We start from the raw sequence: 15335 nt of genomic DNA, 5'->3' as shown, positions 1-15335 counted from the left end.
ATAGTAGGTGTGAGTGTGTAGAGGGGCTAGATAGCTTGGACATTACTCTAGGTCAAAGGTCATTGTGGGTCATTCTGAGGTCATCCTCTCCTGTCTGACCTCTCCTCAACCACTTACTTACTAGTGATTGGCTGTTTTAAGATGTAACTTGTAAACAGTTAGTACAGGAAGTGATTCATTTGTCCATATACATTACTCTCTCGGTCTCTATATATATATATATTTATCTCTTTCTTTCTCTCCATCCCTCTCTCTTTCCCGCTCTCTCGCTGTGCCTTCCTTCTCTCTCTCTCGCTCTCTGTCTCTCTCTCTATCTCTCCAGCCAGAGAACCTCTCAGCACCATATAGATAAGGGCCAGTATTCATAAAGCACTGATGATCTAGGATCAGTTTGGACTAAGATCAACATGAATAACATTACATGGACTCTTGAGACTCAGATCAGTCCAGTCCAGCTCTTCTACACTGAGACTCTTAGTGAATATAGGCCCAGATCAGTCCAGTCTAGCTCTTCTACTCTGAAACTGTTAGTGAATATAGGCCCAGATCAGTCCAGTCTAGCTCTTCTACTCTGAGACTCTTAGTGAATACAGGCCCAGTCCAGCTCTTCTACTCTGAGACTCTTAGTGAATACAGGCCCAGTCCAGCTCTTCTACTCTGAGACTCTTAGTGAATACAGGCCCAGATCAGTCCAGTCCAATCCAGCTACATCATTAACACCACTACAGGTGATTTGGAGGTGGTGTGGTTCATGTGGAATAGCACCACCATGTGGAATAGCACCACCATGTGGAATAGCACCACCATGTGGAATAGCACCACCATGTGGAATGTGTGAGTGTGTTTCTGAAAAAAATTATACAATGACCATTATAATCTCAAAAGTCAAAGTCATTATTGAGATTATTAAAATCCTTGTTAATTCTTAAGGACGCTGTACTGCAGCGCCAGCTGTGCCACCAGAGATTCTGGGTTTGCGCCCAGGCTCTGTCGTAACCGGCCGCGACCGGGAGGTCCGTGGGGCGACGCACAATTGGCCTAGCATCGTCCAGGTTAGTGAGGGCTTGGCCAGTAGGGATGTCCTTGTCTCATCGCGCACCAGCGACTCCTGTGGCGGGCCGGGAGCAGTGCGCGCTAGCCAAGGTTGCCAGGTGCACGGTGTTTCCTCCGACACATTGGTGCGGCTGGCTTCCGGGTTGGATGTGTTGCTGTGTTAAGAAGCAGTGCGGCTTGGTTGGGTTGTGTATCGGAGGACACATGACTTTCAACCTTCGTCTCTCCCGAGCCTGTACGGGAGTTGTAGCGATGAGACAAGATAGTAGCTACTAAACAATTGGTAGCCTAGTAGTTAGAGTGTTGGACTAGTAACCGGAAGGTTGCAAGTTCAAACCCCCGAGCTGACAAGGTACAAAATCTGTCGTTCTGCCCCTGAACAGGCAGTTAACCCACTGTTCCTAGGCCGTCATTGAAAAGAAGAATTTGTTCTTAACTGACTTGCCTAGTTAAATAAAGGTAAAATAAATAAATAAGTTGGGGAGGAAAAGGGGTAAAAAAAAACACACAAAAATAATCCTTGTTAATTCATCAATCATTTAAAGTAAACAACCAATCAATAAACTTGACCGTTATTCATTGCAAAGAACAATACGTTCTGTGTTAATTGAAAAACTTCATTACAATCAGTATAAAACCTATTAAACTGGTCTTGGCATGTGTATGTCTGTCTACTCTTTAACCTGTTCCCCCTAATTAGGGGCAGGTTGGCATTTATTGTCATGAATCTTGCCCCGGAGGCAGCTCTGTAGAGGGGTCACTAGCTGGCACAGCCACAAAGTCATCAAATATAACCACACTGCTGACCATAATACCGAACCTTAACCTGAAATTAAGACCAAGAAGCACATTTTGATTTCATGAATGTTTACGATAGAGTAAATGACGACTATAACAATGCCCTGTCACACATTCCCAGTAGATGAAAAGCTGGTACTGCAGCAGTGATTTCAGCGACAGACAGTAGAGGAGCCCATTGTCTTTCCAATCCTGGTGCATTCAACTGGGTTTGCAGTTTCCCTCAGGGGGTCAACACTACTGGAATAGATTAATATAGGTAAGGATCACTTTGTGGCAGGTGTCTGGTCTAGGTCTGTTCACATGCGTTTGTGGATGTAGATCACTGTCTTGCAGTTGGGGCAGTGGTGTTCTACGTCCTTACAGGAGTCAACACAGAACGGAATCCATGAGAATATCATGCACCTAGAGAGAGAGGGGGGGCAAAGAGAGAGAGAGAGAGAGAGAGGGGGGGGCAAAGAGAGAGAGAGAGGATATTCAGTGTGTGTGAGAGAATAAAAGCTACAACAACAAAAAAGCTGTGTATTCCTGTATGTGCGTGTGTGTGTGTGTATTCCTGTATGTGTGTGTGTGTGTGTATTCCTGTATGTGCATGTGTGTGTGTGTCGGCCCGTGTGTGTGTCAACTCACAGGAAGCAGAAGAGGGCTCCACAGATGAGCCAGGTGAGCAGTCCAGTGATGTGTGTGGTCTCTGTCAGAACCGGGACCTGACAGTGGGGACACGTCATCTGGCCGGGTACGTCTCTTAGCAGCGGCTGCTGTATCACCACCTGGGTTACTGCAGAGGGAGGAGAATACTGGTTAGAACCAGACAGAACTGGTCAGAACCACCACCTGGGTTACTGCAGAGGGAGGAGAATGCTGGTTAGAACCAGATATACAGTGGGGCAAAAAAGTATTCAGTCAGCCACCAATTGTGCAAGTTCTCCCACTTAAAAAGATGAGAGAGGCCTGTATAATTTTCATCATAGGTACACCATCAACTATGACAGGCAAAATGATTTTTAAAAAATCCAGCGACCTGGCGGATTTGGTGTTTTTTCCTGTTGGTAGCCATCTGTTCCTGACTGCGGAGAACTCTTGTACTGACACCTGGTCCGAACAGGGTGGCCAAACATAATCTTAGCTGGAGACATCCCGGTTGTGGTGATACAGCGGTAGGCTGCCAGGGATGGGTAAACTCTGGTTTTCAGCCTCCTGCTGCTTTTTTACTTTTTCCAAGGCTCTTTTCATTGTCTGGATTGCCCTCTCCACTAAGCCATTCATGGAAGGGTGCTAGGGGTGGAGGTGATGTGGCGAATACCATTGTTTGCCACTCATAAAGATGGCTGCATTGTCTGATGTGACAGTATGGGGAAGACCATGAGTACTGAATACTTCCCTGAGATGCTCAGTTGTTGTTGCTGAGTTTGCAGTGTGGACTGGAAAAACTTCAAGCCATTTTGAGTGAGCATCCACAGCCAACAAGAACATCTACCCAAGGAAAGGCCCTGCATAGTCAATGTGAATGCAAGTCAAGGGATTCCAGGCCACTCCCAAGGGCTTATGGGACCCTTGTGCTAGAGCATTTCATACCTGCTGGCAGGTAGCACAAGACTGCACCTGCTCTTCCACCGCTTTGTCCAGGACAGTGGACACACCATTGCTCATGGACTAAGCGGCTGACTTTCCCAGCCACCACATGTGAACTCTTGCTGTGGCATTCTGGGTACTCCTGGGTGCGACTCGTGGAGTTCTTCCAATTAAGTCTGACGTCCGTGTGGTGGCAGCACGAAGGCCCTAAAGCAGCACGAAGGCCCTAAAGCAGCACGAAGGCCCTAAAGCAGCACGAAGGCCCTAAAGCAGCACGAAGGCCCTAAAGCAGCACGAAGGCCCTAAAGCAGGATTTCTGTCCTCCACCGAGAGTTTGTTTCTCCTTTTAAAATATGTCTGCAACTCCTCCGTAGGACAGTGGACACCCCATTGCTCCTGGACTAAGTGGCTGACGTTGGAGAGAAGAGGGTCTCTTACAGTCCATTTCTTCAGTTGGCGATGATCTATTGGAGCTGTTTGGAGCTGTTTCAGCAAGCCCACCAATCCAGGGGGACATTTGAGGTCTTTGGACATGTCTGGAAGCCGCAGCTCGCTGAGACCATCAGCATTGGCGATGGAGGGGCCTGGTCTGTACAGCAACTCATGTTGGTATTGAGCTAACATGAGGGTCTTTGGAGTTGCCCGGAGGAGGATGGGTGTATGTTCTTCAGCTCACCAAGGAGCCCTAACATGGGCTTCTGGTCCGTTTGGATGTTGATGTGGCGTCCGTGCGCATACTTGTAAGATTTCTTGCAGTGTGGTTAGGACAGAGGCCAGGTTAGGAATAAATTGGCCATAGTAGTTTAACTTCGCAAGGTAGGCCCATAGCTCACTCACATCCAGAGTTTGAAACCCATTGGTAGGGACTTTGTACCCCAAGTACTCCACTTCAGGGGCCAGCAAAACACACTTTGATTTCTTCAGGAGAAGCCCTGTGCTCTCCAGTCTTGGCACTAATCTTTCAAGTTTCTTTTTGTTAGTGGTCTTCCTCCATGACACCGGTGATAAGGATATCCTCCATCTATACAGTAGTGTGCATCTATACAGTAGTGTGCATCTATACAGTAGTGTGCTGTCAACAGATTCTCCATTGTTCCTTGACAGATCACTCAGGCAGAGGAGACACTAAACGGAGGGCACGTGTACTGAAACAGCCCCTTGTCAGTGTTCATTCTAGCCACTTTGCAGGATTCTTCAGCCAGCACCAACTGCTGGTATGCGTGAGACATGGGCAGCTTGGAAAAGCATGTCCCACCAAATAGCTTTGTGAATATCTCCTCTATCGTTGGCAGTGGGGTGCTGGTCCAGCCTGGAAGCTACATTGGCGGTTAGCTTGTAATCTCCACAAATCCTGATATTTCCATCAGACTTCATTACTGGGACAATGGGGGTAGCTCCCTCAGAGTAAGAGATTGGTTAGAGTATTCCAGTGGTTTGGAGCCTGTCGAGCTCTGCCTCGACCTTCTGTTGTAGTGCGAAAGGCACTTGGTGGGCTTTTGCAGAAGCGTGGTCAAACGGATTGGTCCACCTGAATTTGCACTTCAGTCTCTTTTAATTTTACAAGTTTGTTTATTGTTCCCTCTATCCTTACCAGTCTCCCAGGCCCTGCCACTGATAAGCATCCCCATAGAATTATGCTGCCATCACCATGCTTCACGGTAGGGATGGTGTTAGATGGGTGAAGGCACTTTGCATTCAGGCCAAAGAGTTCCATTTTTGTTTCATTAGACCACAGAATATTTTACCTTATGTTCTCAGTCTTTCGCATGTCTTCTTGCAAACTCCAGACGTGATGTCATGTGCCTTTTCTCAGGAGGGGCTTGTCTGGCCAGTCTCCCATAAAGCCCACATTGGTGAAGTGCTGTAGAGACTGTTGTCCTTCTGGCAGGTTCTCCCATCTCAGCCAAAGAACTCTATAGTTCTGTCAGAGTGGTCTTTGGGTTCTTGGTCACCTCCATGACCAAGGTCCTTCTTGCCTGCTCAGTTTTGTCAGATAGTCAGCTCTAGGCAGAGTCTGGCTACTTCCATATTTTTCTATTTCTCAATGATGGAGGCCACTGTGCTCTTGGAAACTTTCAACGTTCTAGAACTAGTTTTCTACTCTTCCCCAGATATATGACTCATCACAATTCTACCTCAGAGATCTACAGACAGTTCCTCAGACTTCATGGTATAGTTTCTGTCAACTGTGTGACATTATATAGACAGGTGTGTTTCTTTCTAAATCATGTCCAAACAATTGAATTGGGCACTGGTGGACTCCAATCAAGTTGTATTGACATCCCAAGGATGAACAAATGAAATTGGACATACCTGAGCTCAATTTGGAGTATCATAGCAAAGCCGTGTGAATACTTATGTAAATGAGTTATTTCTGTATTTTTTTTATATATATATTTTTTAAAGAATAATCGACAAATATTGGACAATCCAGGTGAGCAAAGCTGTTCGAGACTTACCCAGAAAGACTCACAGCTGTAATTGCAGCCAAAGGTGATTCTAAAATGTATTGACTCAGGGGTGTGAATACTTATGTAAATGTGACATTTCTGTATTTCATTTTCAATAAATTAGCACACTTGTGTGCATCCTCTAGCTCCACAATGAAATAGGGTGCAGGCCAGGCAGCAGGCTGTTAGCCAGCCTGCCAGCATAGTGGAGTCTGCCACTAGCACAGTCAGTGTAGTCAGTTCAGCTATCCCCATTGAGACCGTGTCTGTGCCTCGACCCAGGTTGGGCAAAACTAAACATGGCGGTGTTCGCCTTAGCAATCTCACTAGGATAAAGACCTCCTCCCTTCCCGTCATTATTGAAAGAGATCATGATACCTCACATCTCAAAATAGGGCTACTTAATGTTAGATCTCTTACTTCAAAGGCAATTATAGTCAATGAACTAATCACTGATCATAATCTTGATGTGATTGGCCTGAGTCAGCACAACTCTGCCAGGACCTAGGATCAAGAGAGACGCTCAAGTGTTTTAGTACTATATCTCTTGACACAATGATGAAAATAATCATGGCCTTTAAACCTTCAAGCTGCATACTGGACCCTATTACTAAACTACTGAAAGAGCTGCTTCCTGTGTTTGGCCCTCCTATGTTGAACATAATAAACGGCTCTCTATCCACCGGATGTGTACCAAACTCACTAAAAGTGGCAGTAATAAAGCCTCTCTTGAAAAAGCCAAACCTTGACCCAGAAAATATAAAAAACTATCGGCCTATATCGAATCTTCCATTCCTCTCAACATTTTTAGAAAAGGCTGTTGCGCAGCCACTCACTGCCTTCCTGAAGACAAACAATGTATACGAAATGCTACACGGACAAGTTCTGGCCTGGTTTAGATCTTATCTGTCGGAAAGATATCAGTTTGTCTCTGTGAATGGTTTGTCCTCTGACAAATCAACTGTAAATTTCGGTGTTCCTCAAGGTTCCGTTTTAGGACCACTATTGTTTTCACTATCTATTTTACCTCTTGGGGATGTCATTCGAAAACATAATGTTAACTTTCACTGCTATGCGGATGACACACATCTGTATATTTCAATGAAACATGGTGAAGCCCCAAAATTGCCCTCGATAGAAGCATGTGTTTCAGACATAAGGAAGTGGATGGCTGCAAACTTTCTACTTTTAAACTCGGACAAAACAGAGATGCTTGTTCTAGGTCCCAAGAAACAAAGATATCTTCTGTTGAATCTGACAATTAATCTTAATGGTTGTACAGTCGTCTCAAATAAAACTGTGAAGGACCTCGGCGTTACTCTGGACCCTGATCTCTCTTTTGAAGAACATATCAAGACTGTTTCAAGGATAGCTTTTTTCCATCTACGTAACATTGCAAAAATCAGAAACTTTCTGTCCAAAAATTATGCAGAAAAATTAATCCAGGTTTTTGTCCCTTCTAAATTAGACTACTGCAATGCTCTACTTTCCGGCTTCCCGGATAAAGCACTAAATAAACTTCAGTTAGTGCTAAATACAGCTGCTAGAATCCTGACTAGAACCTCTCAAAATTTGATCATATTACACCAGTGCTAGCCTCCCTACACTGGCTTCCTGTCAAGGCAAGGGCTGATTTCAAGGTTTTACTGCTAACCTACAAAGCATTACATGGGCTTGCTCCTACCTATCTCTCTGATTTGGTCCTGCCGTACATACCTACACGTACGCTACGGTAACAAGACGCAGGCCTCCTAATTGTCCCTAGAATTTCTAAGCAAACAGAGCTCCATTTTTATGGAATGGTCTGCCTACCCATGTGAGAGACGCAAACTCGGTCTCAACCTTTAAGTCTTTACTGAAGACTCATCTCTTCAGTGGGTCATATGATTGAGTGTAGTCTGGCCCAGGAGTGTGAAGGTGAACGGAAAGGCTCTGGAGCAACGAACCGCCCTTGCTGTCTCTGCCTGGCCGGTTCCCCTCTTTCCACTGGGATTCTCTGCCTCTAACCCTATTACAGGGGCTGAGTCACTGGCTTACTAGGGCTCTTTCATACCGTCCCTAGGAGGGGTGTGTCACTTGAGTGGGTTGAGTCACTGATGTGATCTTCCTGTCTGGGTTGGCACCCCCCCTTGGGTTGTGCCGTGGCAGAGGTCTTTGTGGGCTATACTCGGCCTTGTCTCAGGATGGTAAGTTGGTGGTTGAAGATATCCCTCTAGTGGTGTGGGGGCTGTGCTTCGGCAAAGTGGGTGGGGTTATATCCTTCCTGTTTGGCCCTGTCCGGGGGTGTCCTCGGAAGGGGCCACAGTGTCTCCTGACCTCTCCTGTCTCAGCCTCCAGTATTTATGCTGCAGTAGTTTATGTGTCGGGGGGCTAGGGTCAGTTTGTTATATCTGGAGTACTTCTCCTGTCCTATCCGGTGTCCTGTGTGAATTTAAGTATGCTCTCTCTAATTCTCTCTTTCTCTCTTTCTTTCTCTCTCTCGGAGGACCTGAGCCCTAGGACCATGCCTCAGGACTACCTGACATGATGACTCCTTGCTGTCCCCAGTCCACCTGGCCGTGCTGCTGCTCCAGTTTCAACTGTTCTGCCTGTGATTATTATTATTTGACCATGCTGGTCATTTATAAACATTTGAACATCTTGGCCATGTTCTGTTATAATCTCCACCTGGCACAGCCAGATGAGGACTGGCCACCCCACATAGCCTGGTTCCTCTCTAGGTTTCTTCCTAGGTTTTGGCCATTTTAGGGAGTTTTTCCTAGCCACCGTGCTTCTACACCTGCATTGCTTGCTGTTTGGGGTTTTAGGCTGGGTTTCTGTACAGCACTTTGAGATATCAGCTGATGTACGAAGGGCTATATAAATAAATTTGATTTGATTTTGATTTGATCTGGCACAGTTAACCTGGCTTTGTTTACTTCACTCACAAACTCGCTAGCTAGCCGTCGAAACCGAGACTCTGTCTTCACTACGTTGTGTCTGCTGGTCGGAAGGAGCTGTAACCCTGAATCATCAGACAAATTACTTTTGTTATTGTGAGAATTTAGAAAAATGATTGAAAATATAATTTCATTTTTAAATTGGCTTTTCATAACAGCTATTTTGATTGAATAATCACGTCACTGTGTGTGTGTGTGTGTGTGTGTGTGTGTGTGACTCACCCCCAGGGGTATTTCTAGGTTGTGCCATGCTGTATTGGGGAGGTGGTGGGTACATGCCGGCTTGGGAACCTGATAAAAAAGGGATAGATAAATACATCAATAAATTAATTAAACAGAAACCATCTTGCATAATGTACCACAACCCAGGGATACAGAGTGGTTGGCCAGCATTATGTACCACCACACAGGGATACAGAGTGGTTGGACAGCATAATGTACCACCACACAGGGATACAGAGTAGTTGGACTGCATAATGTACCACCACACAGGGATACAGAGTGGTTGGCCAGCGTAATGTACCACAACCCAGGGATACTGAGTGGTTGGACAGCATAATGGGAACACAAACCCAGGGATACAGAGTGGCTAGCCAGCATAATGGGAACACTAACCCAGGTATACTGAGTGGTTGGCCGGCGTAATGTACCACAACCCAGGGATACAGAGTGGTTGGTCAGCATAATGGGAACACAAACCCAGGGATACTGAGTGGTTGGCCAGCGTAATGTACCACAACCCAGGGATACAGAGTGGTTGGCCAGCATTATGAGAACACAACCCCAGGGATACAGATTGGATGGCCAGCATTATGGGAACAGAAACCTAGGGATACAGAGTGGTTGGCCAGCATTATGGGGACACAACCCCAGGGATACAATGATGCTCATGACATCTATGGCTATCGTAACACACTTCCAAAACGCTTAATGAAAACACTATTGAAGGGAGTTGCTGTCCAGTAACATTTTAATTTACATGAAGAGTAAGGGCTGGTTTCCTGGACACAGAATAAACCTAGTCCTGGTCTGAAAAGCTCAACGGAGAATCTCTATTGAAATAGCTATTTAGTCTAAGGCTTAAACTGTCCCTAAGAGTATCAGTGTAGATCTGGTCTCTCACCTCCCTGGAAGCCAGGCTGGGGGGGGTAGGCTGCACCCCTGTCACCTCCCTGGAAGCCAGGCTGGGGGGGGTAGGCTGCACCCCTGTCACCTCCCTGGAAGCCAGGCTGGGGGGGGTAGGCTCCACCCCTGTCACCTCCCTGGAAGCCAGGCTGGGGGGGGTAGGCTCCACCCCTGTCACCTCCCTGGAAGCCAGGCTGGGGGGGGTAGGCTCCACCCTTGTCACCTCCCTGTAAGCTGTAGGTCGCTGGGGGGCCGGGGTAGGAGGGAGCTGGGATGTGCTGGGGGGATCCATACTGACCTCTATACTGCTGACCATTCTCCATACTGTCGGGGGAGGGGAGTGTCGCCCTGAAGACATCCAGGTTATCACAACATAATAATTTCATCCGGAAGCGTTTGAGAGAGAGAGAGAGAGGAGGGGGAGAGATATATGGGGGGGTGGCAGAGTTGAGAGAGGAGGGGGTAAGGTAGTGAGAAAGAGAGGGGGGGGAGAGAGGTGGGGGGAAAAGATAAGTCAGGTGGAAGAGAGAGAGAGAGAGAGAGAGATATGGGGAGCAGAGAGAGAGAGAGATAGGGGGAGCAGAGAGAGAGAGATAGGGGGAGCAGAGAGAGAGAGATAGGGGGAGCAGAGAGAGAGATAGGGGGAGCAGAGAGAGATAGATAGGGGGAGCAGAGAGAGATATAGGGGGAGCAGAGAGAGAGAGAGAGAGGGGGAGCAGAGGGGAGAGAGATAGGGGAGCAGAGAGAGAGAGATAAGGGGAGCAGAGAGAGAGAGAGAGAGAGAGGGGGGAGCAGAGAGAGAGATAGGGGAAGCAGAGGGGAGAGAGGTGAGTAAGGGAGAAAGAGAGGGATAGCAGAGAGAGAGTGAGATAAGGGGAGCAGAGAGAGAGATCGAGGGGGAGCAGAGAGAGAGAGAGATAGGGGGAGCAGAGAGAGAGAGAGGGGGAGGGAGCAGAGAGAGAGAGAGATAGAGGAGCAGAGGGGAGAGAGGAGAGAGGGGGAGCAGAGAGAGAGAGAGAGATAGGGGGAGCAGAGAGAGAGAGAGGGGGAGGGAGCAGAGAGAGAGAGAGATAGGGGGAGCAGAGGGGAGAGAGGAGGGGGAGAGGTGAGAAAGAGAGGGGAAGAGGGAGGGAGAGGGGGGGCAACCAGTGAAGAACAAACACCATTGTAAATACAACCCATGTTTATTTATTTTCCCTTTTGTACTTTAACCATTTGTACATTTATTTCTCTTTTGTTAATTATCTACTTCACTTGCATTGGCAATGTTAACATATGTTTCCATGCCAATAAAGCCCTTTGTATTGAATTCAATTGAGAGAGAGTGGTAGGGGAAAAAGAGAAGACAGGTGGGAGAGAGATAAAGGGAGCAGAGAAATAGGGAGATAGCGAACACAGTGTCAGAATCTCAATTGGGGTCCTCTCTACTCTCTCTGCTCTCTCTCTCCTCTCCTCATTCTCCTCCAATGGGTTTTGAGAAGGAGGCGAGGAGAGAGGACACGAGGAGCATGCAATTGAGATTCTCCCAGTGAGCGTCATTTATGACGGCACTATTACTAATAAACATTCAGCAAACATCACATGATGTACCCAGCCCATGATCAGAACCATATAAGTGCTCTCCGTCCTTAAAGGGGACATATAGTTAACATATATATCTCCGTCCTTAAAGGGGACATATAGTTAACATATATATCTCCGTCCTTAAAGGGGACATATAGTTAACATATATATCTCCGTCCTTAAAGGGGACATATAGTTAACATATATATCTCCGTCCTTAAAGGGGACATATAGTTAACATATATATCTCCGTCCTTAAAGGGGACATATAGTTAACATATATATCTCCGTCCTTAAAGGGGACATATAGTTAACATATATATCTCCGTCCTTAAAGGGGACATATAGTTAACATATAAATCTCCGTCCTTAAAGGGGACATATAGTTAACATATATATCTCCGTCCTTAAAGGGGACATATAGTTAACATATATATCTCCGTCCTTAAAGGGGACATATAGTTAACATATATATCTCCGTCCTTAAAGGGGACATATAGTTAACATATATATCTCCGTCCTTAAAGGGGACATATAGTTAACATATATATCTCCGTCCTTAAAGGGGACATATAGTTAACATATATATCTCCGTCCTTAAAGGGGACATATAGTTAACATATATATCTCCGTCCTTAAAGGGGACATATAGTTAACATATATATCTCCGTCCTTAAAGGGGACATATAGTTAACATATATATCTCCGTCCTTAAAGGGGACATATAGTTAACATATATATCTCCGTCCTTAAAGGGGACATATAGTTAACATATATATATCTCCGTCCTTAAAGGGGACATATAGTTAACATATATATCTCCGTCCTTAAAGGGGACATATAGTTAACATATATATCTCCGTCCTTAAAGGGGACATATAGTTAACATATATATCTCCGTCCTTAAAGGGGACATATAGTTAACATATATATCTCCGTCCTTAAAGGGGACATATAGTTAACATATATATCTCCGTCCTTAAAGGGGACATATAGTTAACATATATATCTCCGTCCTTAAAGGGGACATATAGTTAACATATATATCTCCGTCCTTAAAGGGGACATATAGTTAACATATATATCTCCGTCCTTAAAGGGGACATATAGTTAACATATATATCTCCGTCCTTAAAGGGGACATATAGTTAACATATATATCTCCGTCCTTAAAGGGGACATATAGTTAACATATATATCTCCGTCCTTAAAGGGGACATATAGTTAACATATATATCTCCGTCCTTAAAGGGGACATATAGTTAACATATAAATCTCCGTCCTTAAAGGGGACATATAGTTAACATATATATCTCCGTCCTTAAAGGGGACATATAGTTAACATATATATCTCCGTCCTTAAAGGGGACATATAGTTAACATATATATCTCCGTCCTTAAAGGGGACATATAGTTAACATATATATCTCCGTCCTTAAAGGGGACATATAGTTAACATATATATCTCCGTCCTTAAAGGGGACATATAGTTAACATATATATCTCCGTCCTTAAAGGGGACATATAGTTAACATATATATCTCCGTCCTTAAAGGGGACATATAGTTAACATATATATCTCCGTCCTTAAAGGGGACATATAGTTAACATATATATCTCCGTCCTTAAAGGGGACATATAGTTAACATATATATCTCCGTCCTTAAAGGGGACATATAGTTAACATATATATCTCCGTCCTTAAAGGGGACATATAGTTAACATATATATCTCCGTCCTTAAAGGGGACATATAGTGAACATATATATCTCCGTCCTTAAAGGGGACATATAGTGAACATATATATCTCCGTCCTTAAAGGGGACATATAGTGAACATATATATCTCCGTCCTTAAAGGGGACATATAGTTAACATATATATCTCCGTCCTTAAAGGGGACATCACCAGAACGGAACACTTCTCTTGCAGAAAAAAAACATAAACTTGGTCCATGTTCAGAATCAATTCATTTGCAATGTACTATTAAATTAGTAGAGGTTAGTTAGAAAACCTTTAAGCGTCACTCCACAATGACACATCAGCTGACAAAACTAAATACAGTTTCTAATGCCATATTATGGACCAATCAGATGGAGTTTTGAGAAACCGTAGTCAGTCATAGGCAACCACAGTGCTGTATGTCATCTGGAATCAGCTATAATACATCACATGATCTAAACATAATTGATCTACGTGGTCTCCATGAGGAAACAGGTCTTCTGATCCCAATGGGACTTCCTGGTTCAATTAAGGTTCAATAAATAAATCTAAATTCCAACTTCATGATTCATACTAACCTTGTACTATAAAACAATCTGTTTAATCTTTACTAACAGTGACCAGGTCAGTCTTGAGAACATATTTTATAACAATCTGAACGTAATAAGGAAATGCAGAGGCTATATAACTCCTCTCTATCTATGGGTGTGTCCTAAATGGTCCCCTATTCCCTAGGTTCTGTTACATACAGTCGTGGCCAAAAGTTTTGAGAATGACACAAATATTACATTTCACAAAGTCTGCTGCCTCAGTTTGTATGATGGCAATTTGCATATACTCCAGAATGTTATGAAGTGATCAAGTGATCAGATGAATTGCAATTAATTGCAAAGTCCCTCTTTGCCATGCAAATGAACTGAATCCCCCAAAAAACATTTCCACTGCATTTCAGCCCTGCCACAAAAGGACCAGCTGACATCATGTCAGTGATTCTCTCGTCAACACAGGTGTGAGTGTTGACATGGCTGGAGATCACTCTGTCATGCTGATTGAGTTCGAATAACAGACTGGAAGCTTCAAAAGGAGGGTGGTGCTTGAAATCATTGTTCTTCCTCTGTCAAACATGGTTACCTGCAAGGAAACAAGTGCCGTCATCATTGCTTTGCACAAAAAGGGCTTCACAGGCAAGGATGTTGCTGCCAGTAAGATTGCACCTAAATCAACCATTTATCGGATCATCAAGAACTTCAAGGAGAGCGGTTCAATTGTTGTGAAGAAGGCTTCAGGGCACCCAAGAAAGTCCAGCAAGCGCCAGGACCGTCTCCTAAAGTTGATTCAGCTGCGGGATATGGGCACCACCAGTACAGAGCTTGCTCAGGAATGGCAGCAGGCAGATGTGAGTGCATCTGCACGTACAGTGAGGCGAAGACTTTTGGAGGATGGCCTGGTGTCAAGAAGGGCAGCAAAGAAGCCACTTCTCTCCAGGAAAAACATCAGGGACAGACTGATATTCTGCAAAAGGTACAGGGATTGGACTGCTGAGGACTGGGGTAAAGTCATTTTCTCTGATGAATCCCCTTTCCGATTGTTTGGGGCATCCTGAAAAAAGCTTGTCCGGAGAAGACAAGGTGAGCGCTACCATCAGTCCTGTGTCATGCCAACAGTAAAGCATCCTGAGACCATTCATGTGTGGGGTTGCTTCTCAGCCAAGGGAGTGGGCTCACTCACAATTTTGCCTAAGAACACAGCCATGAATAAAGAATGGTACCAACACATCCTCCGAGAGCAACTTCTCCCAACCATCCAGGAACGGTTTGGTGAAGAACAATGCCTTTTCCAGCATGATGGAGCACCTTGCCATAAGGCGAAAGTGATAACTAAGTGGCTCGGGGAACAAAACATCGATATTTGGGTCCATGGCCAGGAAACTCCCCAGACCAGATCCTCAAGAGGCGGGTGGACAAACAAAAACCCACAAATTCTGACAAACTCCAAGCATTGATTATGCAAGAATGGGCTGCCATCAGTCAGGATGTGGCCCAGAAGTTAATTGACAGCATGCCAGGGCGGATTGCAGAGGTCTTGAAAAAGAAGGGTCAACACTGCAAACATTG

At 45.1% G+C, this 15335-nt stretch overlaps 3 protein-coding genes across 4 annotated transcripts in view; all 3 read right to left on the bottom strand.

Annotated features, from left to right (window-relative positions):
• LOC118940024 overlaps positions 1-15335 on the bottom strand; it is a 1007326-nt gene that overhangs the window by 590429 nt on the left and 401562 nt on the right. The gene's annotated exons all lie outside the window — the stretch shown is intronic.
• Positions 1574-10358, bottom strand: LOC118940030 (lipopolysaccharide-induced tumor necrosis factor-alpha factor homolog). 2 transcript variants are annotated; one of them, XM_036948149.1, is made up of 4 exons: positions 10116-10342; positions 9035-9103; positions 2482-2629; positions 1574-2256 (listed from the first exon to the last, which is right to left on the bottom strand). In XM_036948149.1, the coding sequence occupies exons 1-4, from the start codon at positions 10321-10323 to the stop codon at positions 2151-2153; spliced, it is 531 nt and encodes a 176-aa protein (XP_036804044.1). In that variant the 5' UTR covers positions 10324-10342; the 3' UTR covers positions 1574-2150. The 2 variants fall into 2 exon arrangements, with proteins under 2 accessions (XP_036804044.1, XP_036804045.1); XM_036948150.1 differs by lacking the exons at positions 1574-2256; positions 2482-2629 and adding an exon at positions 2678-2693 and having other exon boundaries at positions 9936-10358.
• LOC118940031 (lipopolysaccharide-induced tumor necrosis factor-alpha factor homolog) overlaps positions 1574-15335 on the bottom strand; it is a 54510-nt gene continuing 40748 nt past the window's right edge. Inside the window, exon 6 of the mRNA XM_036948156.1 lies at positions 1574-2121. The gene's annotated coding sequence lies outside the window, so the exon portion shown is untranslated. The remainder of the gene's footprint in view (positions 2122-15335) is intronic.

The sequence above is a fragment of the Oncorhynchus mykiss genome, chromosome 17 (genome assembly GCF_013265735.2).
Source record: "Oncorhynchus mykiss isolate Arlee chromosome 17, USDA_OmykA_1.1, whole genome shotgun sequence".
In the NCBI taxonomy this organism is placed as follows: domain Eukaryota; kingdom Metazoa; phylum Chordata; class Actinopteri; order Salmoniformes; family Salmonidae; genus Oncorhynchus; species Oncorhynchus mykiss.
Note: the sequence above shows the minus strand (reverse complement) of the source record. Positions and strands in the feature narration are given on the sequence as shown.